Raw genomic sequence first — 26,277 nt, 5'->3', positions numbered from 1 at the left:
GGCATGAAGTGTCTTCCACTGGCTGCAGGAGGTGTTGTTTACTCATAGACTAATCCCTCCCCAGGAGCTACACTCAACACTCCGCACAGAGAGCTGCCTGGCCAAGGTTAGGCCCCAGTCACTGGTCTGTGTAGAAGCCCATGGGTCAGTCCCCCTGGCCTCAATTTTGGACATCTCTGAGGGGCCATCCCAGCTTCTGAGCTTTCTTGGATCAGCCGAGGCCTGTTGCCCTACACCATAATTCATTTTTCCCCTCTCCCTTCACAGGTGTTCCCAAAAGCAGTACTCAAATTTTACCTGTTTCCTAGGGGAACTCAATCCACACATGGAACACTTGAAAAATATTACAACAGATACAAACATATAAAATAAAATTTGCATGAATTTTAAAGGTAAAATTTATTATTTCAAAGACATTTTGATATGCACTGAATTCCATATATATCACTCCGTGGGTATCCATTGTTTTTGCCTAGAAGAATGAGACAGGGATTCTAACAGTGGCACTAAATCTTCTATTGTGAGATTTGGACCTCTCGTATAATTTGAATTAATAAATGTAATTTAGCTTGGCACTTAGCTTGGGGCTTTTTGAAAGCTTTCATTTCTTTGCTTCCTTTCTGCCAAATGTTAATGATTCTGTTTCTTATATATTTACTATGCAGACCAGTTTCAATGTTTCTATTTACTTTGGCCCAGTGCTGGCCCTGGGACTTGGGAAAGGTTTTGCATCTGTATGGGAACCACACCTGGCTCCAACTTAAATCTATATAACATATGCAAAGGTTTCCATAACCAGCTTAACTGTACCTTCCCCCAACACAACGGAACAGAAAATTCCACTACAGGCTGAAGAAATTTACATCCCACTTAGAAAATATAAAACTTGAGACTAAACAAAGACTCGGGACAGTAGTTTCCAGCAGACTTTCCCCAGCTGATGTTCCTCTTACTTTAATAAATCTTCTGTATTGCTACCTGTCTTGTGAATTCCTTCATGACCTGCGAGCAAGCAGCCACAACATAGAACCACTTTCCCTCCCTTCCTTTGATCCAGATCCTTCTTTCTACAGGGAAAGCATCCCCCAGGGTTTGAGTAGGGCTGAGCCCACGCCTCAACGCCTAGCACCTCAACGCCTACTCAACAAGGGTGAGGATACCATCTGGACCAGCCAGCGCAGCCCATCTCCCCAGCCACAGTGACTGGTTCCCAAGTGGGAACATAACTCCCTATCTTCCTCTAAGACTTTTCTGCCCCAATTAACAGAAAAGACTTTCTGCTGGAGTTACTAAACTGAGAAAATGTGAAACTTGGGCTGCAGACTATCAACGTACCTGCCTTTTAGTAAGAGCCTGTTCTGGGTATGGTGAGAGAGAAAGCCAGCCCTGACTACAGGGTTTGAGATTCTGCATCCAACTGTGCCTAAAGCTAGCTGTACCCTTAGACTTCCCAATTACGTGAGCCAATAAATCCTGCCCCACTCCACCCAAGCTAATTTGACTGGATTTCTGTCACTTGCGATGGAAACAGTTATGATTTATTAATAATATGTCCCCTTAGTCCAGAAATATGAGTTGATACTTCTTTGTCTTAGGGATACTCTGGTGGAACAGTATGAGAAACATATGGCCTCTTTTCTATCCAACCTTAATTTTCACTATTCTCTGACACATCTCTGACTAAATGCAGTCAGGATGACCTCACTATTACACATTTACACATCTCTACCCTTAATTGTACTGTGATAAAATCCCTAACTCTCTGCTACTAAGAAAAACCATTTACTCTTTATAATACTGAAGATAATTTCCATGAATGGTCCAAGAATTTCACATTTCTTTATTTTTCTGAACAGTAGCACAAATTGCAGTTCAGATACTTTCCTAGCTGTATGACTTTGGACACATTATTAAACTGCTCTGATCCTCAGTTTGATTTAACATCTGTAAAATGCAGAAAACTACCTTTTGGAATTCATTAATATTACATAAAATAATACTGGAGAAACACAGCATGCAGCCTGGCTCATATTAAGCATTCAGTAGGTATTAGCTTTATAAGCCAATCAATATCCCTGAGGATTTGACTGTGAACACTTTTACTCCGTCACAAAAATAGTGTAATATTTTACCAAATAAGACCTCTTTCTAGCCTTTTCATGAAATAAAAATCCCAACTCAGCAGTAAATCAAAATAAAATAGTTCAGAATCTGTAAATACCATAATTGAACAAGTTTGAACAAATGGGCAACTAGAAATGCCAGGTTTTCTCATTAGCAGCAAAAACAAAATGAGTTACTTGAAAGTAAACTACAGATTTTTCTAGTTTTAGAGATAAGCTTCTGTCAATCATTTTCTAGCTTCTGAATAAATTTTTTTGCTTGCACAAATGTAATAACAGATGCCAACCTATGTTTGGAATACGGTGAGAAAGTTCTCATTGAGAGCACCCACATGGCAATTAACTCTCCCCATTTCTGACATAACCATTCTCAAGCTAGTAATTAGCACTGCTCCATGCCAACATTTTCAGTTCCTGGCATGTTAAAAATAAAATAAATAAAATTTACTCTGTGAATCACCAGGATATCAAATGCTCAGAGAATAATTTTATTTATGTAGGTTCAACATAATCTCACATATAAGTGCCTCTTTTTAGATTAAACCACCCTTACAAATACACTCATGTATTAAAATATTTTAATAACAGCATTTTAATGATCACTATTTTTCTCCATATCGTTAACTATTTGTCATTTAATAGTATTCCCCCATGCAATGGGAACACGTTTTCTGTTAGAAACTTTTAAATGTTAAAAATGAATATGTTTCAGTAAGCTTGAACAAAGCTTTTTTTATTCAGTTAAAATATGCTAGCGAGAAAGTCCACGATGGTGGATTAGGTAAACGCTATGCCTACCATATGCCAGGATCACACCAAAGTTATAAATAAATTATAGAACAGTCAACCTCAGGAATCGTTGAGATAGAAAGTTTATAGCTGGTCAGGAAAATGGCCGAGGTAGATGGGATTAAAGGGGAAAGCATAACAAAGCCAGAGAAAATAACTTTATTCAAGCTGCTGGACCATCAGAGTATAAAGCCCAGGTGTAGAGGGCGGGGGCCATTTAGCTTGTAACAAAGACATTCAAGCAGAAAAGCCAGCCAAACTCTCAGCCCAAGTACAGGGGAAAGGCCAATCAGCTTGTAGTTAACAATTTCCAACTGCAGAGAACATGCGCAGTCTGAAGGGATAAGATAATAGCCCCTTATCAACCACAGGTGTCAATCAAGAGGTCCTACACCTGGAGAGGAACAGCCCATCCCAGAAAAAACCCCCACACTCCTGTGAGCCATGCATTTTTGAGCCTTGCTTTTGCTCGGGACCCGCTCTAAACTCTTTGGAGTGTACTTTCTCTTTTAATAATGGCCCTTGCGTCACTGCTTTTTGCCAGGGCCCACTTCTATTCCTTTGAAGTGTACTTTGTTCCCTAATAAACTGTTCTTTCACTACCTCACTCAATTCTTCGCTTGACATGCCAAGAACCTGGACACTGCATCAAGGTGGGCCCACTCTCCGGTAACATATTTCAGCCAGGAGCAGCCCGCAGCTTCTCTGCTGCCTGGCTCTGTGCTACCCCCTCCCCCCCAGCTTGTTATTGCAGCAGCAACCCAGGGGAAGGGTGACAAGAGCTCGGATCCGCTGCCCAGTTGCGGCTGGCCGCTGTAGCCACCGCAGCCACTGCCAGCAGCGCCCATGCTCCCATATCCACCTCTAAATCCATTTTTCTAGCTTACACTTTCACGAGCCTTTCTCTTGTGCCTGTTCTCTTACGCTTTTGCAATAAACTACTCCTGCTTAAACCTTTCTTGCCTCTCCGGATCTCCGTTTCCATTCTTTGGTAGCAGTGGGATCATATTCCCCGGGAAAATACAGGAGGATCCTAATTCATTTTGGCGAGTCAGCTAAGAGAGTAGCTGCCCAGACATCAGGATCCTAATTCATCATCTGAAGACTAGCTGCACAGAACCCCTATAACTAAGGATATAAAGAAGAGGCCATGTGGAGACTGATAGGAGGCGCGGAGACAAAAGATGGGCTGACCTCAAACCCACAGATAGTGGTTGAACACCGGGAGGGAGGGACACCTTGGTGGTGGAGGTCCTCCCAGAAGAGGGAGGGGTACGATGCTGGGCTCCCCTGTTCCTGGAAGGGGAATTCCCACAACATCTGGTAGTGAAAATCAGCAAGGACCCCCCCATCCTGGTGAGACAGAAGGTGGCTGGAAACCTAGGCGCCCTCTTAGAGAGTCTGCACACAGACTCGCTCGCTTGCAAACACCTGGTCTCTGGTGGAAGGGCAGCAACTTGAGAGGTGCCAGAGACATACAGGGAAAGACTGAGTTGTGTGGCTTCAGAGTGAGAGCTAGAGTGTCAGCCGCAATTATCCCTGTGTGGAGCCTGACTCACATGTACACTAAAGGAGGGTGCCATATTTTCTATGTTGAACCCTCCCACAAAAGGCCAAATCTGAAACTGTACTGGTCTGGTAAAATCTGCACGTGCATACCCCCTTAGTGACACTCTAGGTCCGCATCTCCCACAGCTAGTACTGCATAACCCAGAACACTCTTGACTACTGAGTGCCCAGCCCCATCCCACAAGCTAGGAAACCCTTTTATAGCAGTGGAAAGTCTGCAGCAGCTTGGGAAACTTTAACATTGGACAGTGACCCAAAACCTGTGCCATAGCCTACCTTGGGCAGGTTACAACGACCTGCAGGCTGGAGGCGAGGCGTGGCTGGCTGTGGTGTTCTCAGAGCATTTTTGCTAAGTGGTCACGGGCCCAGCACCAGTACAAGAACCAAAACTGCATTAACTTTGTAAAAACGATGGGTTATGCCTCATGACTCTTTGGAACGCCACCCCAACTACCTAGAGCTGTATTGCTGGGGGCACTCTCAGCACTGGAGTGGCCAGCCCCGCCCCACAAGCCAACCAAGCCTTTTACAGCAGCAGACAGCCTGAGGCAGCCCGAGTAGCTTTTGGTGGTGGGCAGTGACCCAAAACCTACGCCATAGCCTCTCTTCAGTACCACTCATAGATTTGCAAGCCTGAGGAGAGTGGGGGTATCACAGTTACAAGCCAGGCACTGCCCTGAGGCTAGTGGTGGCTGGCAGTGCTGTTCACAGGTCGCTTTGTGAAGTGGTCACAATATGGGCACTGGCACAAGAATGAAAACTGCATTAACATTGTAAAAACCACCAGAAACATCTCATGACTACCAGAGAACGTGCCCTGCCCGAGTAGTGCTACATCACCAAGGGCACTCTCACGGGGTCACCCTGCCAGGACAGTGCACCTAAGGAGGATCTTTCAACAGCTGCTGGCAGATAGCAAAATGCCAACGGAGCCCCTGGGCCTTTTGCTAAGCTGCCTCAGGCCCAATACTGGTGGCAGCCAGACTGGGTTCACAGCAAGGCCGCCTCCAGGTGCAGCACAGGCAGCATCCAACCACATATAGCTTTGTGGCTCCTGCCAAGTAGCCGAAGGCCAGTCACAGACAAGACTGAAATTGGCCTGCATAGAGGCACCTCCCAAGAGACACCAGAAACAACACACCCATACGCCAGCTAAAGATCACACCAGAGCAGAACTGGTTAGCCCCACAAGCAGCACAACAAAAGGGTGGTCACAATAGGCACATGAGCCCATGGGGGTGAATCCCCCTCTGAAAGGTCAGCCCACGCCAGCAGCTCATACACTGTGGTCATAGCCAGTCCTCACAGTCAGTCAGCCTTGGAGTTAATCCCACCATCATGAAATTATGATGCTTGTATAGAACTAATCGAAATAATGTATGTAAATCACTTATTATACTCATGTAATCTTTTGAAAATTCATAATGAGCCATGGTTACTTCCAATTCATCTTCTTACCCCGTAATTTCAATATCTGTTCAAACATTAGCAGCAAAAGATACACTGGCTCTAATTTGGGTGTCTAGAAATCACCCTTCCATGATAGGATTTTATTAAATGTAGGGTAAGATTTAACTATTCAGAAGAATTTGACTAATGAGGTTTAAAATGAAATCACACATATGTGAGAATCATTTAAACATTTAGAAAATCAAGACATAGGCAAAATGCTACTTTTAAACAGCGGTAGTTATTTGCATTAGTAAAGGAAACAAAACATTTCATTCCCTAGTTAGATGCTCTTCTCAGGTGCTTCCGTGGCGCCTGTGTTCACTCACCACAGCCTCATCACCCCCCTGGAATGGCGGCCCCTAGGCTGTTATTGCTACTTGAGTATCTTGTTCACCACTATGCTCCCAAAGAAAACGGAAAAAACAATAGCAACTTAATATATGGCTTGTTGTGAGAATCACATGAATTAATGCACATAAATGTCTTAGAACAGTATCTCACACAGAGTATGTATAGAATAAATATTACCTATTATTAATTGTAGTAGCACCTGTCATGTAGAAGACACATTCAATCACTGTTGTATGAATGAATGAACTTTGCCAATTGATCCTAGCTCTTTTGAAATCACTAGCATTTGCAATAGCTAAATATAGCTACTACATTCTCATAGGCTTCACCAAAATCCCCCAGTTTTTTCACTGTTTCTTCCATATTCAGGTTTACATACTCCTCCTTCATATCCTGATCTCTAATCTCAAGATCCATTTTTGTTGCTTGTCACTATTTTTAAAACATTAAAAAGTAGTGCTAATCCCAATTCTTTGTATCACTATGCGCAGCTAATTTATTACAGGTTGTTAACCTGTGCTTCAGTTTCTGATCTATACAATGGTGGAAGGAAGGCAAAGGATAATACTACCGAATTAACAGGACTCTCATGAGGATTAAAATTCTCCCACAAGCAATTAAGAGACACTCAGGGGTTATAATGGTTTAAGTGAAAGTGACATAATAGTCTGAGCTCAGAGCTGCTGCTGAGGGCTTTGGATCTTTTTTCCAAAAGTACCTACATTTCCTAGGAATGGAAATCTTATAGAAATTGATAAAAATCAAGTAGCATTCAATCTCAACCAGAACGCCTCAGGCTCAGGTTCCCACTTTGGACAGAAAGATGTGAGGGAATGGCTATCAGGAACTTAAGGCTGATTCTATTCTGCTCTATTTGTTTTTGAATATTACTTCTTAAACACTTATAAAAATACAACTCGAGCACCAAAATGTGATATTTATTAGGTTAAAAAAACTCATCTCACTGATGAAGGGCCATAGTAGTGTCTAAGCTGAGGAAGCAGCAAGAGAAACATACCTAAAAGACTACAAGAGATATAATCCTAGATCCCTAATTCTATGACAGCATTGGCAATATAAACATGGTCCTTGCCCTTAAGAAGTTCACGTCCAGTGAGAAGACGTATGTAAACAATAATTATAATACAGTGTGATAAAAGATAGAAGCCAGAGCAGAATGCACTATGAATGAACACAGAATAAAGAAATTAACTGTGATCATAAAAAGCATTTCAGAATAGTAGACATTTGAGTTAAGTCTTAAGAATAAGTAAGCATTTTGTAAGTGAGGGAGGAGAGGAAAAACACATTTCAGGTAGTTACAAAGGCCCTAGGTGTCAGTGACTGGAGGAAGGGTAGTAGAAAAGGCATATATGGTGGGGAACAGTGAATGAAGAAGCCAGAGAGGTCAGAGTAGAGCCTGATTGTACATGGTTCCATATGTCATGCTAAAGGGTCTACACGTTCTACCTACAAATATCAAAGAGCCAACAACATCTTTACACAGGCGTGTAACACTGCAGGATAGTCTGTATACGAAAAGGGAAAGAACATTAGGAGGCTTTGCCATGGCCCAGGCAAGAGATGCTGGACCCCTGTATGAAGAAGGCACAGGCAGTGAGAACAGGAAGGAGCCTCTGCACTCTGGAGACAAGTCAAGAGTGTCAGGGGACCAAGATTCAAGATCGGTGGTAAGAAATCAGATCTACAATATCTGAACCACAGATTCTCTAATTCAACACTGATCAAATACTTACAGAGGCTCAATTACACTGGGAGAATTAGAGAAAAAAAGGTCCCGGCCCTCAATTAGATTATATTCTAGTGGCAGATATCAATGAGTAAGAAAAGAGACCAACAAGACATGTATAGACTATGATGGCTGCTGAAGGAAATAAACAGAGTAACAGGATTTCAAAGAAAAAAGGCTGAGCGCAATACATATATAAGGGTGTTTAGTGGAGGTCTGAGATGTCCTTTCACCTGAGGCCTGAAGAAGGCAAATCGAAAAACCATAATTGAAAGGTGAATGAAGACAGAATTTATATGAGGAGTTTAAGATGTCAAGAAGAAACTAATTAAGCACCACAGGTGCAGCCACACTTGAGAAGAGATCAAAGATCATTATAATCGGATAATCAGAAATGACAATCCACACCTGTAGAGTCTGCCTCTGCAGAAACCCAAGATGGCTTAACTATATTAGACATCTTATCCCTCAAAGATCAAAATGTTTGGAACAGTCTACCTTAGTTCTAGGGTTGTTTATATGTATGATGCAAGAAAGTGCATGCAAGTGATGCAAGAAAATTTTCATCGTTTTGAATACATAATCTCCTAGAAAACAAATTATGACTTTAAAAATCTATTTTATATGCCTTCTAATATTGAGTTCTTACTGTAATATTATGAACGTTTAATAATACTCAATTATTTTTACTGTTCATTCATTTATAACTGATATTATTTTATTAGGAATTTCTTTAGAGATTTTTCACCATTATATTGTAAAATACAAAATTTTCAGCCCATACTGACATCAGTATAGTAATTATGTCAATATTGAGTGTTACAGTTCAATAATGACAACACTGAACTTTCTTATGAAATCAATAAGATTGAGAAGTTTTCCTATAAAATCCATCTCAAATTTACAATACAATATGAAATAGTATAAAACATAAAATAGTATATTATAACTTCATAGCAAATTTTACTGGGCATGCAGTTAAAACATTTACCTGTAACATTTTGCCTACACAACAAGACTGACACAAAAATGAAAAAAAGTTCATTGAATAAATAGAACATAGATTTAGTCACATGAATTGTACTTTCTGTAGAGAATTTTATGACTATAAGGAACTTCAGCATGTTGAATTGCCCCCTCCTCCCTTTTTAAAGATAAGTAAACAGAAATTTAGCAAAGAAAAAAAGAAAAATCTAGCAAAGACTATTTGACTTAAGAGGTCACATGAATAATGAGTGGAAGAATATGATTCACCAACTATAAAGGGGCTTTTAAAAGTGACCAGTGGTACATAAATATTTTAAATATAAAATAAATGATACAAAATTATTATTTGCTTGAAAAAATGATTCTTTTTTCAAAAGAAGGATTCTTTTTAAACACTGTACTTCTCTGATACATCAAGTTGTTTTCTACCATCGTAAATATAGTTATATGTCTACTGTGAAACAATGTATTTACTGGAGAATTGGGGTAGGGGGCAAACACACTAGATACTCTCAACATGGAAGCAATGATTATTAGAGCATGTAGGATCATACTGAAATAAAATTAACTGACTTTGTAGTCTTAAAATTATTTTATCTCAGTCTTTGACATTTCTGATACTTTTGTCTTTTCCCATTTCACATCTCCATATTATTTCATACCTAAACTTAACATGATACCTTTCCTCCAACCATCCCCATTTATGTGCATGTGTGAGACAGACACACGCAAACACACACACACGTGTATGTGCACACATGTTTATTCATGAACTCTTTTCTCCCCTCAACTCCAAATTTTATTTCCTCTGGCTCACATATACTTCTTTCCAATCCTGCTCAGAAGCCTATATTAATAAGAGTCATAGGATTGTTCGTGAGGATTAAATAGAGTAAGATACAGGGGCCACTTCATAGCTATAGGAATATTATATGGGAGAGTAGTAGGTATTAAAGTTTGAGGAACTGATAAGTAATTTCATTTACCACTAACAAAACCAGGAACTGATGATCAAAAACTGCCTAAACAGCAACAAATTAAAGAACACTACCATTAATATAATTTCCTTTATTCCAATAAAAAATTTACATTTCAAACTGTGAAGCTAAATTCTCCACCGCAAATGCGCACTAGCCATACTTGCTGGCAGGGTTTGGGCTGTGGCGGGGCATTGGCAGTAGGGCACAGGCTGTCTCTTCTTTCATACAACCTGATGCACTAAATGGATTGCTTAGATAGTCCCTCCATCTATACTTACATACAAGGATATCAAATTCCTTATGAAACATGGTAATATGTATTTACTTTCAAGGATATCAAATAACCTTTGGAATAACCTTTGAGCCAGAGTTAACAGCAGGCCTATTCAAATCTTCTCTATCATTCATTCTGAGAATAACCTTCAAGGATCTCAGTCATTGTTTTTAAGAAGGAAATTATCACATCATGAAAAGAAATTAGAATGAAAGTGAATTTGCTTTCTAAATAAATAGCAAGGCCTTGTGCTTTGTAAAGTAGCCAGGTCTAGGTAAATGTAATTACCACTTTATTCAAGAAGCACTTGGGAACTGATTATGGATTTTATATTTTAAAAAATTGCCAATAGAGCATATTAGAAATGTAATATAATTAAATGATTTTTCCTATCAAATCAGGAACATTATCAGCATACTAAGATTTTACCATAAGTTTACACACACACACACACACACACACACACACAAAGACAGCAGTTTGAAATATCATTAATAATCAGTAATCAATCAACTTGTTGAATCAGAAGTTATTACTCACAGGTACAGAAGAAAGATTGTCTGATTCTAAAAACGTATAAAGATTTTGACATTTAATCTACGACCATGGAAGCAAGAATGTACGGTGGGATAAAGACAGTCTATTCAATAAATGGTGCTGGGAAACCTGGACAAACACATGCAAAAAAATGAAGCTGGACCACCTCCTTATACCAGATACAAGAATAAATTCAAAATGGATTAAAGACTTAAATGTAAGATCTGAAACCATAAAACTCCTAGAAGAAAATATAGGAAGAAACTTTACAAACATTACCCAGAGTAAGATTTTTACTCATATATCCCCTCAGGCAAGGGAAGTAAGAGAAAAAATAAACATGTGGAATTACATCAAACTAAAAAGTTTTTTCACAGCAAAAGAAACCACCAATAAAACAAAAAGGGATCCTACTGAATGGGAGAAGATATTTGCCAATGATATATCCAATAAGGGGTTAATATCCAAAATTTATTTAAAAACTCACTCAACTCAAGTCCAAAAAAACAAACAACCCAATTAAAAAATGGGCAGAGGACATGGAGAGACATTTTTCTAAAGAGGACATACAGATGGCAAACAGACATATGAAAATATGCTCACCCTCACTAATCATTAGATAAATGCAAATAAAAACCACAATGAGATACCACCTCCCCCCAGTCAAAATGGCTATCATCAAGAAATCAACAAACAAGTGATGGCGAAGATGTGGAGAAAAGGGAACCCTTGTGCACTGTTGGTGGGATTGCAGATTGGTGCAGCCACTATGGAAAACAATATGGAGGTATCTCAAAAAACTGAAAATGTAACTACTTTATGACCCAGGAATTCCACTCCTAGGTATCTATCCGGAGAAATCCAAAACTCTAAATCAGAAAAATTTATGCACCCCTATGTTTATTGCAGCAGCATTATACACAATAGCCAAGATGTGGAAACAACAGAAATGCCCATCAGTAGGCGACTGGATTAAGAAACTGTGGTACATTTACACAATGGAGTATTACGCAGCCATAAAGAAGAATGAGATCTTACCATTTGCAACAACATGGATGGACCTAGAGAACATTATGCTAAGTGAAATAAGTCAGACAGAGAAAGACGAATACCATGTGATCTCACTTATATGTGAAATCTAAAGAAAACAATAAATGAATGAACTAATCAGAAACAGTCTCAGAGACATAGAGGAAAAACTGAGGGTTACTAGATGGGAGGGGGATGGGGCTAAGGGGGGAGGTGAGGGGATTAGAAAGCATAGTTAGTAACCACAAGATGGCCACGGGGATACGAAAGTCAATTTGGGGAATGTAATCAATAACGTTGTAAAGATTTTGTAGGGTATCCGATGGACACTTGTCCCCTTAGGGAGACCACCTCAGGGATGATGTAGATGCCTGATCACTGCACTGTACACCTGAAGCTGAAGCTGAACAATAATGAATGTCAACTACAATTTTATATATAGTTAAAAGAAACGGAGTACAGCATTAGGAATAGAGACAGTGGAAATGTAATGGCGATGTCAGAGTGGTAGCAGATAGGAAGAAGGGGGTTATCACTGTGTGAGGGATATAAATGATAAGTGTCTAAATATTACATTGCTTTGTACACCTGAAACTAAAAAAAAGTTAAAAAAAAAATAAAAAAATACAGGTTTTGAGATCTTTAGTAAAAATATCAAATTAACAGTATTTTATTTCTAGAATTTAGTGCTATTGAAAAAAGATTAAAATGACTAACATACATACATAAACTAACGTATGAAATTTTTCTGTAATTTTAAGAAAGCCACATACATTGCAAAGGAAAAGGAAATCCACCTGAACCCTGTAAGACTTTATTCTTACAACCTCAGTGTTGACAGGAAATTTATGTCACATAAAATCTCTAATTAAATGGTACAGAATGTTCTTCAGTATCAGGATTTCCACTTATTTTATAGTTTGCCTTCTCAAGACTCACTATTAAATGAATTTTATGTGTAAATTTAAAGAATGAAAAGAGCACCCAAGGACCTCATCTATACTCCTACAAAAGTTCTCATATTTACTAGAAATATTTTGGCCAAAATGTTTCCAGTACTCAGAAATGCTTTCAAAACTGCCTTCTTTCAAACAAAAGTCTGAAAAATACAGACACATATATATTCAGCTCAGCAAACATTTCTAGAGCGTTTCATATGTTCACATACTGCATTAAGAGTCATTAACGTAAAGATAATTTAAAATACAGTGATTTATCTCAAGAAACATTTGGTCCAGGTTTGGAGAAAAAAAATTATAAACATGTAAGTATGGAGTATTAGAAGTGCAAGATTGAAGTCGGACAATTAAGTTCATGAACTTTCCACCAGGTACATGGTAGAAAGTTCACGAACTTAATTGTCCAACCGGTATAAGACATAGAGGCAGTGGAGGGCATAAAACTCTGTTAGGGCTTGAGGGAAGTCATGAATATTTCATATGGAGGTAACATGTGAGCAGGGTTTGAATGGATAAACAGGAGTTCACCAAGCAGACAAGGGGAGAGAGAATTCCAGGCAGAAAGAACAGAATGTGCAAGTGTCACAGACATATAATCGCATGATGTATTCAAAAACTATAAGCAATTTTGATTGGATAGTGTAAAATGCAAAGAAGGTAGGACTGAAAAGGAGAATCAGAACACAAGTAGGTGAAATAGGATGAAGAGCTTTGTATGGAGTAAAATGGGAGTTTTAATATAGGTGATGGGGAGCCATATTAATTAAGGAAGCACCATGGCTCTGTTGAATTGCTAGATGTCTAGTAGTCAGGTAGTATGAGGCGAACTAAACATAATAATCAAGGCTTTATTCACTTACTGCAACAGTGCAAACAAGAGGCCAAAACGGATGGCTTGCTCCCCTTATTCCATTTGGCCCCTACAGAACAGCACTGGGTGAGGGTCAGGTGAAATGCAGTGCAGGTTGGGGAAATCTTACTTCTGCTGAGGAGTACTGGGAAAAAGGTTCTGCCATTTTATGAACCTGAGGGCTGACAGGAGGGACAGAGGGAAGGATCGGAATGGGAAGTTCAGAGTCAGAAAGAAGGAAAGTGCCTCAGCCAAGGGCTTTCAAGTGCAGGCGCCTGGGCTAAAAATGCAGATGTGCGTATGAGCATGGCCGGCCCGGTAGGGCGCTCTGAGTCCTCCCAATCCCCTGCGGAAAAGCAGAGTGCAGTACATGGGCGTGCACAAAGTCCCATGTGGGAAGGCAGCTTCCCTGTGAGGCCTGATGGGAAAGACAGCATATAGTCAAGCCTGAAGGATCACACAGAGGTTTAGGCCTGGAGCCAGACTCCTCAGGTCAGATATGTGATCTACAAGAATCTTTCATTGACAATGTGAAAGATGAACTGGATGGAGAGGATTTATGGAGATGAGGAGACCAGAGGGAGACTAGTGTAATCTATGTAGGACATGGGGACCTCAACTTCTGGTCAAGTAACGGACCCTAGTCCATGTAGGAAAGGAATTGAATTCAGGAAGGGCTGATAAACTGGAAGAAAATAGGGGAGGCAGGGGACTGGAAGACAAGTTCAGGTGGCAGTGAGGGAAAGCGCTTGAAGGACAGAGCTTACAGTTAAAAAGTGGGGTACGAGAGCCCATGATTTCCAAGGTGGAATGATCACAGGTTATTTTGAGGACAAAGGTATGTTCAGGTAAGCAGAGTACTGAAGTAGAGGGGAAGTCAAGGATAAAAGCTATGATTTCTTTTTATCAAAGGAATCACTGAAGATGATGGCAGATGACCATGAAAAAGGGTTTAAGAATAATACATGTAGAGGCATGAGGTTTTTGCACAAGTATGAAGAGTAACTGTTTGGAAGCAGTAGAGGAGAGAGACAACATCACAAACCCACTCCAGTCCAGAGATAATGAAGGTGGAGGAGAGAGCAGCTTCCCATAACAGGGAAGCAAGAGAAACTACTATCTTTGGGGGGGAAAGTGTTCTGAGAAGAGCATGAGGGTACTGAGGAGTTCCTTTTTAAAATGAAGCAGTTTCCAGAGAGAAGAATGGAAAAGATTGAGAAGAGATCAATAAAATCAGGGAATAGAGTAGAAGATGAGAAAACAGGACAGAACTATTATTTATAAAGACCTCAATTTGGGGTGGTGCCAAGGGATAACAGGGTGAGATGTTGCTGGAACCCCAACTTCAAGGTCCCCAACCTTCGATCTGGTTTGGCCAGTCCCTGCGGGCACTGCCACATAGCTACCAATCTTTCCAGACACTCATGTTCTTTTACTCCACTTGTGAGATTTTTACCTAAATAAACTTTGATAATTAAATCTCTTTCTGAGAATATGTTTGGCAAAGCAAAGTTTAAAAGAATTTTTTTAAAGCTCACTGCAATAGAATAGAAAAATACTTAATACTGTTTTTTAAGCTCAGAAATGGTTCCTAAGAATGCCTGTGTTGAAAGGACTTTAAAAAGAGGTCATTTAATTTACTCTAGTGACCCCACAAGATTGTACTTCCACCTTAAAAATAATCTTTGTGTCTCTGGAGAAGGCAATTTCAATCTTATTAAGCTGGGGAAGATAATCACAATCTTAAAAAGTAAACTTTTATACTATTTACCAAATCTTAATTGAGCATGTGCTTTTAGATATTGACACTGATGCTTTAATTGGACCCTACGTCCTCTGGTCTGTCCACGATGTATTTATCATTATTCTTAAATAACCTATAGTTCACCTTTTCGACCCTGTTGAAGACTTTCCTCTTGGGTCCAATTCTACAAAATCCTAAAAATATAGACATAGCTTTCCATTGGCCTATCATAAAAAGCAGTTTCTTGGCTAGAACTGAAGAGGAATGCTTAGAGCTCTAATTCTACACATAAAACAGACTTATTTAAGGTGATTTATTAAGTGTGATCTGGATCTGTCACCTACTTATTTACCAGAGCTAATTCGTCTTTTCTTTTTACAGTTGACATTCAATATTTTATATTAGTTTCAGGTGTACAGCGTAGTGGTTGGACATTTGTATAATTTATAAAGTGATCACCCCGATTAGCCGAGTACCTACCTGGCACTATACATTGTTGTTGCAACATTGTTGACTACATTCCCTATGCTGCACTTCAAATCCCCATGACCATTTTGTAACTACCAATTTGTATTTCTTAATCCCTTCACCTTTTTTTACCTTGCCCCCTTCCCTCTGGCAACCATCAGTTTGTTCTCTGTATCTATGAGTCCAGAGCTAATTAGTCTTATTTGACTAATATAAATTAGTATTTTCCTTCCTCCCTTACATATCCTACATGTGTACCTCCACAAACTGTGTCATTCTAAGTTCTAAACTAGTGTTTCAGATACACTGTGTATTTCGGTCATAAAATAAATGAAACCCACTACCTATCATGTACTGAGATCTTATATGTGCCAGATGCTGCACAGCTTTATACAGAGCTCATGAATCTTCAAGATCATCTGTATGATGTAAAATATGGCAATTCACCTAGTAAATAAATTAGAATGATTCTCTTTGTACTCTACACATAACACCTTTAACTCATAGACACTGATAAATAATAATTAAATAAAGTAGCTAAAATGAGATTTTGGATAATCTGAATATTAATTCACATCTCCTCCACTCAATATTTAAATCCACTATAAAATAGTAAATCATCAAATGTGTAGTCTCCTTTCTTAGTTCTCATCCCTTCCTGCAAGAGGTATCAACATATTTTAAAATATACAAGAAGATGAAAATCAAGTCATATGGGAAACTGATTAAACCAATTCAGTATTATTTACTTCCCATTTGTAAAGAAGCTTTATGAAAATCTTCATTTTGTAAAACAAATTCACACACTTACATTTTAAAAAAATAAACTTTGCTTAAGTTGCTTCTTTCCTGAATGAATTTCAGCATTCATTAGAAGGATGATAATAAATATTTTAAATAATGTGAGGGACAATGTTGAAAATTCATGTTTATCTTTCACAATGCCAATAAATATGAAAGCAGTAGTACTTACCTCCTTTGCACTCTTAATTTTAGTCAGAAAAGTATGCAGCTCCATTGTTTCTGCAAACAGTGCACGACATACTGCCTGATAATGATTTGGTGCCTCTGATTCAGTTGAGAGATGAGCAGCACATAACTACAGAAGAGGAAAATAAATAATGGTGCTTGTTTATTATTTGGATTTTTTGTACCTTAAAAACAGACACACCTAGTACATTCATAGTTTCATATCAGACAGCAAGACAATTCCGTAATTCCCATTAGCCAAAACTTAATGCAGCACAAGACCATCAGTAAAGTTCACACAATTATATGGAAGAAGTAGTCCACTAATTAACAAACACCCAACAGCACAGATGAGCTTACTATTGTAGAATTAGTTAGCTTTTATTTGAAAAATGATAGGACATATGTAAAAGTTTTGGTTGGGAGCAGAAAGGGAACTATCATTGATTGAGTATTGATCGTAATACATGTATTTTAATAGCTACCATTTATTGAATATTTATCATGCCAGGTACTGTATTTCACATGTCATACACAGACCACAACATCATTGTGTCTTCATTGTAACCTGGAATTATCTCCCATTTTATGGCAAAGGCAACTGAGGCTAACAGGAGTCAAGTGACTGGTCCACAGTCATAAAATTGACATGAGGGGGCCAGCCCAGTGGCCCAGGTGGTTGGAGCTCCGCCCTCCTAACTCCGAAGGCTGCCAGTTCACTTCCCACATGGGTCAGTGGGCTCTCAACCACAAGGTTGCCAGTTCAATTCCTTAAGTCCCAGGAGGGATGGTGGGCTCTGCTCCCTGCAACTAAGATTGAACACGGCACCTTGAGCTGAGCTGACTCTCGGATGGCTCAGTTGATTGGAGCATGGGCTCTCAACCACAAGGTTGCTAGTTCGATTCCTCGAGTCCTGCAAGGGATGGTGGGCAGCGCCCCCTGCAAATAGCAACGGCAAATGGACCTGGAGCTGAGCTGTGCCCTCCACAACTAAGATTGAAAGGACAACAACTTGACTTGGAAAAAAGTCCTGGAAGTACACAGTGTTCCCCAATAAAAATCCTGTTCCCCTTCCCCAATAAAATCTTTTTTTAAAAAAACAAAAAAACAAAAACAAAAAACAAACAAACAAAAATTGACATGAGGGAGAAGGGGAACTCAACACAGTCCTACTGGAGTCTGAAGGCCAGGTTCACTCCAATACATACTGAATTGTGTAATATAGTAAAAAGAATGTCAGGAAGACATATGAACCCCTGGGAAGATGCTTCATCAGTAGATGGGAAGTGGAGAAAAGAGGACAGAGGGCAACATGACCCCATTGGTGATACCTCCAGTCTGAATGTCCTTTACTGTACACAGCCCATGATCCCTACAAAACCACTTGTGGGAAAAAGATGCAATTTAACATCATGTACAACAATTTAGAAAAATCAAACACCATTCAATTTATTAGATTGGAAAGTCAAGTGCACAGAAATAATTTTGTCTTTTTAAAACATAATAAATTTGTATCCATGTACAATAGTTATGCTTTCAAGTACTTCATTTGCACTAAAAAGCTCTAAGTTCTCCCTTAATTCTTTACTATATTCAGTAAATTTGACAATACAATCAGTGAAAATATGCATTTTATTATATTTTGATAATTTCTATCTATTGGAGAATAAAAGATATCTTTGTAGATTGTAATATCCTTCATAGTACGGCTTTTTGTTATTTTCATTTGTAATAAGTAGTGTATATAATGTAATAGTTAGGTTACTATCTTTAACAAAATACAATCTCAAAAAAATAGTTTGAGTTTCAGTAAGAAACTTTATTCACAGTACAAAACAGTTAAGAAGTGATTCATCAGGAAGTATGAAAAGCAAAAATTTCACAAGCTTATTATTCACAGAGCTAACAATGAACAGAGTGTATATTTTTTGCTCAATTATTTTTACATCCAGAAAACAGCTTCCAATATAGAATTATTTCCAAAGTAATGAAAGTCAACTACTAGCATGTTCATCTTTATCTAACTAATCCCATAAATTTATATTCCAATTATATGTTGTGAAATATAGCATACAATTTTTCACCATAATTCACAGTAAGAAATACAGTTTATATAAGGGCTCAAACCAGGCATATGTATGTGTTTTATGCACAAAAATTTCACAAAACTTACATGCTTCAATTGATTTCACAACCCACTAATAGACTGCGACCTGCAACTTGAAAAACACTGGTAATAACTAATTCTAAAAATGTTTTTTAAAATGCATATCACAAGATTTTATATATAGAAAATCCAAAGGAATCCACACAAACCATTAGAGCTAATAAGTAATTTTAGCAAAGTTGTAGGATACATGATCAACACAAAAAAAGTTGTATTTCTATACAGTACCAATGAAAAATCAGAAAATTAAATTAAAAAACAAAGACAACTTCATTCATGACAGTATCAAAATAATAAAATAAATATACCCAAGGAGGTGTAAGACTTACACGCTGAAAACTATAAAACATTGCTGAAATTAAAGAAGACCTAAATAAATGGAACAACATCTTGTATTCATATGTTAGAAGACTTAATATTGTAAAGATGGCTATACTACACCAAGTAATCGCAAATTCAATCAAAAAGATTGAATGCAATACCTAACTAAATCCCAATAGCCTTTTTGAAGAAATGGAAAAGCTGATTCTAAAATACACATTGAATTGCAGGGGGCCCCAAAAAGCCGGGACAATCTTGAAAAGCTGGAAGACTCATACTTCCAAATTTCAAAACTTACTACAACATTACAGTAATCAAAACAGTGGAGTACTGGCATAGGAACAGACATACAGATCAATGGAATAGAACTTAAGAGTCCAGAAATAAACCCATACATTTATGGTTGATTGATTTTTGACAAAAGTGCCCAGACCATTAAGAGGTCTGAAGGAATAGTCTCTTCAACAAATGGTGCTGGTAAAATGATATCCATATGCAAAAAAATGAAGTTGTACGTACCTCTATCTTGCAACATATATATATTTATATATAACTCAAAATGGATCAAAGAGTAAAAAATAAATAAACAAAAAAACCAAAACAGTTTGGTTAAAAAAAAAAGAAAGAAAGAAAAAGAAAATATATACCATAAAAAAAAAATGGATTAGAGACGTAAATGTAAAAGCCCAAACTATAGACCTTTCAGAAGAAAACATAGGGGTGAACTTTCATGGTCAGAAATTTGTAATGGTTTTTTAGATGTGACACACCACAAGCACAAGCAACAACAAGAAATAAATGAATAAATTAAACTTCATCAAAATTAATTTTTGTACATCAAAGGACACTATCAAGAGAATGAAAAGACAATGGGAGAAAATATTTGCAAGTCATATATATGATAATGATCTAGTATGCAGAATATATAAAGAACTTTCTTTTTCTTCTTTTTTCTTTCTTTTTTTATTAGTTTCAGGTGTACAAAGCAATGTAATAGACATTTTCACCCCTCACAAAGTGATAACCCCAAAATCTACTACCCGTCAGACATCGTATATAGCTGTTACTATACCATTGACTATATTCCTTATGCTGTACTCCACATCCCGTGACTATATATTTATGTATTTAATTATAGTTGACATTCAATATTATTCAGCTTCAGCTTGAGGTATAAGAATTCTTAAACTCAACAAAAAGAAAACAACCCAATTTTAAAAACTGACTTGAATAGACATTTTTTCCAAAGAAGATATTCAAATGACCAAAAAGCACATAAAAAGATCATTGGTCGTCACTGGTCGCTAGGAAAATGCAAACTAAAAATTACAATGAGATACCACTCACACCCACTAGGATGGTTATTTAAAAAAACAAATAGAAAATGGAAAATAAGTGTTGGCGAGACCATGGAGAAACAGGAACTCTCATGTATCACTGGTGAGAACGTACAAGGTGTGATAAAAAAATATGGTGAATGCTGCTTCTGAGCGCCATCCAACAGAAAGGCAGGGATCTTCTATATGGGAAAGGGCGCGTCAAACCTTAGTAACAGTGTGTGACAAGTTTCAACTTGTGTGGTGCAGTCAGTTGGGTGTGAGCTATGGTTGAGAGAAGGTGTGTCTTACAGTGTGCCGTAAATCATCCTCTAACATGACAACATTCCATGTCACAACATATCGCTTCTGGTATACAACAATTTCTGTCAAATAAAAACATTACAGTGTGTTCTCATGCACCTTATTTACCAGATCTGGCACTGTGCGACTTCTGGCTCTTCCCCAAAGTCAAAAGGATTCAGGATATTGAGGCAGCCATGACAGTGCTAAAGACACTATGACACTAAAGACACTCATGAAAGAGGACTTCCAGAACTGCTTCAGAAAGTGGCAAGAATGATGTGTTCGAAGCGAGGGGAAGTATTCTGAAGGGGATTAATGGCATTGTGTCTTTTACTGTAAAAAATTTTTTTAATTTAAACATCCACCGTATTTTTTTTATCACACCTCATAAAATGGCACAGCACTATGAAAAACAGTTTGGTGGTTCCTCAAAATCTTAAACATAGAATTAACATGTGATTCAGCAATTCCATTCCTAGGTATGTATCCAAAAGAACTAAAGTAGGCGTTCAAGCAAAAACTGTACACAAATGTTCATACCAGCACCAATCACAGTAGCCAAAAGGCAGGGACATCTCAAATGTCCTAAACTGATGAATAAACAAAATGTGGCATATCTATTCAATGGAATCTTATTCAGCCATAAAGAGGAATAAAGTAGTGACACATGCTACAACATGGATGAACCTTAAATGTATTCTGCTAAGTGAAAAAAAAAGATGCACAAGGTCACATATTGTACGATTCCATTTATATGAAATACCAAGAATACACAAATCAAGAGACAGGAAGCTGGTTAGTGGTTGCCAGGGGCTGAAGGAGAAATGATGGGAAGTAATAGGTAGGGGGTTTCCACTTGGGGTAATGGAAAAGCTCTGGAATGAAACAGTGGTAATAGTGGACAATATTATATTGTGAGTGTACTTAATGACACTAAATTGTACACTTTAAAATTATTAAAATGGTACAGTTTATATTACGTATTTTTTTATCACAATTTCATGTTTAAAAAAACTAACAAAGAACAAAATTCCACAAAATCTCCATTGAGACGTTGGAGAAATAATCCCAGTGGTTATTTCAGTGTCAACGAATTGCTTAATATTTATTTTGTTCTTTGTGTTTATGTGCATCATCATATTTAATTCTTAGAACAACCCAATTTAGAAATTAGGAAATTGAGATTTAGAACATTTAGCTAAGTAATTTACCCATGGTCATAGAGCTAGCCAGTTGAACTGAAATTAAATCCAGACAATCTAACTCTAGAGCCCAAGTTTTTATGCACTCTACTTTACAATGAATGTATATTACTTTTATATTAAAGAAAATAATGTTCTGCAAGTACTTAAGCATAGATCAGGGTATACAGTTAAGTATGAAACAAAATCATTTTTTACAGTTATAAGAAAAGGGACACACTATGGAGGTACAGGAACACAGAGGAGCAATTACTGTCCCATAAATATCAACATGAAGTTATATGACCTTGAACAATTTATTTAATATTGTTGGGTTTCAGTTTATTTCTAAAAGAAAAGACTAGGCTATGTAATCTACTTAAACTACCTTCCCTTATTCTATGAATAAATTTTAGAGTTAAACTAAAATATTGCCGTTTTTAGGGTTCAATTTTCAATACCTGGGTTTTTCTCTACTCATTTTAGCTGATCTTATCCACCCTAACAGCTTGAAATGCCACCTATAATCTGATGATTGTCCAACTCCCATTCTAGGTCACTCTTGCTTTTGTTTGTCAGAAAAAAGATCTACTTTACCTTTAATCTTGAAAGATATTTCACTAGGTAAGGAATTTGAGGTTCTATTCTAGTAAACTTTGAAAATATTATTCCTTTCTGGTGTTTTAGCTTCCATTGTTTCTGTTGAAGTCAGGTGCAGTCCAATTTTTCTTCCGGCTAATTTTAAATTTTATGTTTGTGGTTTTTAGCAGTTTGACTGTAATGAAAATAGGTGCTTTTTCACTTTACTTATCTTGCTCTTGGTTTATGTGGCTTCCTGAATCTATGAAATAGTGTTTTCCATAGTTTTGGAAAATTCTGAAGACAGCATGTCTTCAAATATTCCTTCCATCTTGTCTCTTTGGTCTACTTTTAGAACTTTAATTACATGTACCACCTTTCTATCTTACCTTATATTCTGTACTTTTAATTCTTTTTGTGTCTATGCTTCATTCTGAGTATGTACTACTGATGACATTCCACTTCACTCATTCTCTCTTCAGTTCTGCCTACTCTATTAAACCCATTCACTAAACTTTTAATTCAGCTATTTTATGTTTTGGTTCTCAAATTTCTGTGTTGTTTTTGTTTTACATATTTTCCAGTTCTCCACTCAAAGTTTCAATCCTGACTCTTGGAACCCTAAAAATCAACTTAAAATCAATCTCCGCTATCTGGATTTCCTATACAGAATCATTAATAATATTGCTAGAATACAAGTAAAATTTGAGAAATTTTATTAAACACATAGGATCTTGTTATATATTTTCATCAAAACATAAAATTATCAGCAAAACTTGTCTAGATAGATGTGATTAGAAAAAAAGCCTACAATAGTTCTTAACATTTTGAAACATTTTCACCTTTTTTGTCAAATAAGTTAGAATCTGTATTTTGAAGCAATGCTCCAATTAGGAGAAAAACCTTTATTCAATATGAAATCAAAGATGAATGCTAATAACTCAGAAATTCTATTTATTACCCATTAGCCTTTTACCCCAATTAGTGTCAAAATACTACACAATAAGAGACCATAAAGTTCGTCTCAAAACTTTGGCACAACTGAGAATACAGTTTTTGTTTAAATTATACAGCATTTAGCAATCCAAGTTACCCTTTGTTTAGAGACCCATATTGCAATGTGTGTAAATTCTATCACCACAGAAGAGAAATAGGCATAATCAAAATCATATACTTTAAGATATTTAGAATTTGTCACATCACAGCCGTTTGTTTATAATATTAAATTCCAATATTTCCCCATAATTTATTCTCAGCTGCTGAAATTTAAATGTAAAAAATATTCAGTTCGCAAAGCTTAAAACTTTATTTGCAAAAACCTAGGTAAAATATTATTTTAAACTGTTATAATTAATTAAAATGTTTTGCCAATTGAGTGTAATCATTTATTTATCATAAGACATTAGTAACTTAAAAAAAATGCACAAAGGTCATCGTCATTAAATTCAGCATCATACAGTTAGTCAGGGTAAATTATTAAATGTTTGCCTAAATTAGTAAGAAAATAAGCACATTCCCAGCAATATCAAAACACAGAGAACACAACATTCTGAAATCACTCTAATTTGACTGATAAATGACAGTCACCCAACTAACCTATGTTACCAGAGATCTTAATTCAATAAAAGACAACCTCAAACAAATATTTTGGTTTTCCCTGAATATATTCCATTAAACTGAGGCCAAATTTGTACAGCAATGAAAATAATAGATTTATCCCATATTAGATGTTTGTAATACATGTGCATTTTGAAAATGAATACAACTCTGCACTGGACTAATCTAGTATGGTATAATACATAAAGCTTCTTTAAGCTTCTTTCTATTTTTAAATCACATTCTACATTATTATTCTTTTCTTAATTTTTTTCCCCAAAAAGTTTTCAAAACAGTATGCAAATTCTGACACTACATGGCAAACTATAAACCTGCTAGTTTTTTATAAGCAGGGATTATTATTTGTAAACTATACCTTATATTTGCATAAACATACCAGATTTTGTTTGAGAGTATGAATTAAGACTGAACACTTAACTTATAACTATTCATGGGCAATAACATACTTAATACAGCCATACTAAAATTTTACAATCTTTTACTATACAAATGCTTAACAATGAGAGGAACAGAATTTCTAAAGCCAAATGGTTCACCCTGAATCATACCATTAACATACTTTTTAAACCACCAGTTTCTTTATCCATATACCAGTATATACAGAATTTTGTAATTTTCCACTTATGAAAATAAAATTTCCCATATTGCTACATACCCCACAATTATCATTTTACAGACTGTATAATATATTGTCCATCTAGTTGATACACCATTTCTTCCTGAGTCATTAATTTTGTTTTAGAATAGTATAAATAATGATGCAACACACATCTTCATCTATCTATGTAACATTTTCTTCTTCTGAAAATTATCTCTTTAGGGCAGACTGTTGGCTCAATTGGTTAGAGCACAGTGCTCATAACACTAAGGTCATTGGTTTGATTCCCCCATGAGCCAGTGAGCTGCACCCTCCACAACTAGACTGAAAACAACGACTTGATTTGAAGCTGATGGGTCCTGGAAAAACACACTGTTCCCCAATATTCCCCAATAAAAATTTTTTTAAAAATTATTTAAAAAAAATTATCTCTTTAGGATTGGCAGGAAATACTCAGCAATGAACAGCAAGGACCTACAACCAAGATTACTCTACACAGCAAATCTATCATTTAGAGTTGAAGGACAGATATAGAGCTTCCCAGACAAGAAAAAGCTGAAGGAGTTCATCACCAAACCAGTATTACAAAGAATTTTAGAGGGACTGCCGTAAGACAAAAAAGAAAAAAAAAGAATAATAAAATGGCAATAACTACATACCTGTCAACAATTACTTTCAATGTAAATGGATTAAATGCTCCAATTAAAAGATACAGGGCTGAATGGATAAGAAAACAAGACCTTTACATATGCTGCCTACAGGAGACTCACTTCAGATTGAAAGACACACACAGACTGAAAGTAAAGGGATGGAAAAAGATATTTCATGGAAATGGAAACAAACAAAAAAGCAAAAAGCTAGGGTAACAATAATTATACCAGACAAAATAGACTTTAAATCAAAGACTATAACTAACAAGAGACAAAGAAGAACCTAGTAATCCCACTTCTGAGTATTTATCCGAAGAAACCCAAAACGCTACTTCGAGGAGACGTGCTCATCCATATGTTCACTGCAGCATTATTTACAACAGCCAAAATACGAAGGCAACCTTGGTGTCCCTGAGTGGATGAATGGATAAAGAGTGGTACATAGTATACACAATGGAATATTACTCAGCTATAAAAAAGAATGAAATCTTGCCATCTGTGACACCATGAATGGACATACAGGATATTGTACTGAATGTAGTGGTAAGTCACACAGTAAAAGACAAATGTTATATGATTTCACTTACAAGTGGAATCTAAAGAACAAAATAAACAAATGAAACAAAGACAAACTCATAGATACAGAGAACATTTTGATGGTTGCCAGATGGGAGGTGGGTTGGTGGTAGGTAAAAAATGCGAAGGGATTA

The 26,277-nt window shown here is 37.0% G+C and overlaps 1 protein-coding gene across 2 annotated transcripts in view; it reads right to left on the bottom strand.

Moving 5' to 3' along the window:
- The window catches only part of SPIRE1 (spire type actin nucleation factor 1), a 228,606-nt gene that overhangs the window by 92,944 nt on the left and 109,385 nt on the right, over positions 1-26,277 (bottom strand). For both annotated transcript variants that reach the window (XM_033087714.1, XM_033087715.1), the window contains exon 4: positions 16,836-16,961. In XM_033087714.1, coding sequence (XP_032943605.1) covers positions 16,836-16,961 — 126 coding nt within the window. The remainder of the gene's footprint in view (positions 1-16,835; positions 16,962-26,277) is intronic.

The sequence above is a fragment of the Rhinolophus ferrumequinum genome, chromosome 19 (assembly GCF_004115265.2).
Source record: "Rhinolophus ferrumequinum isolate MPI-CBG mRhiFer1 chromosome 19, mRhiFer1_v1.p, whole genome shotgun sequence".
NCBI classification, from domain to species: domain Eukaryota; kingdom Metazoa; phylum Chordata; class Mammalia; order Chiroptera; family Rhinolophidae; genus Rhinolophus; species Rhinolophus ferrumequinum.
Note: the sequence above shows the minus strand (reverse complement) of the source record. Positions and strands in the feature narration are given on the sequence as shown.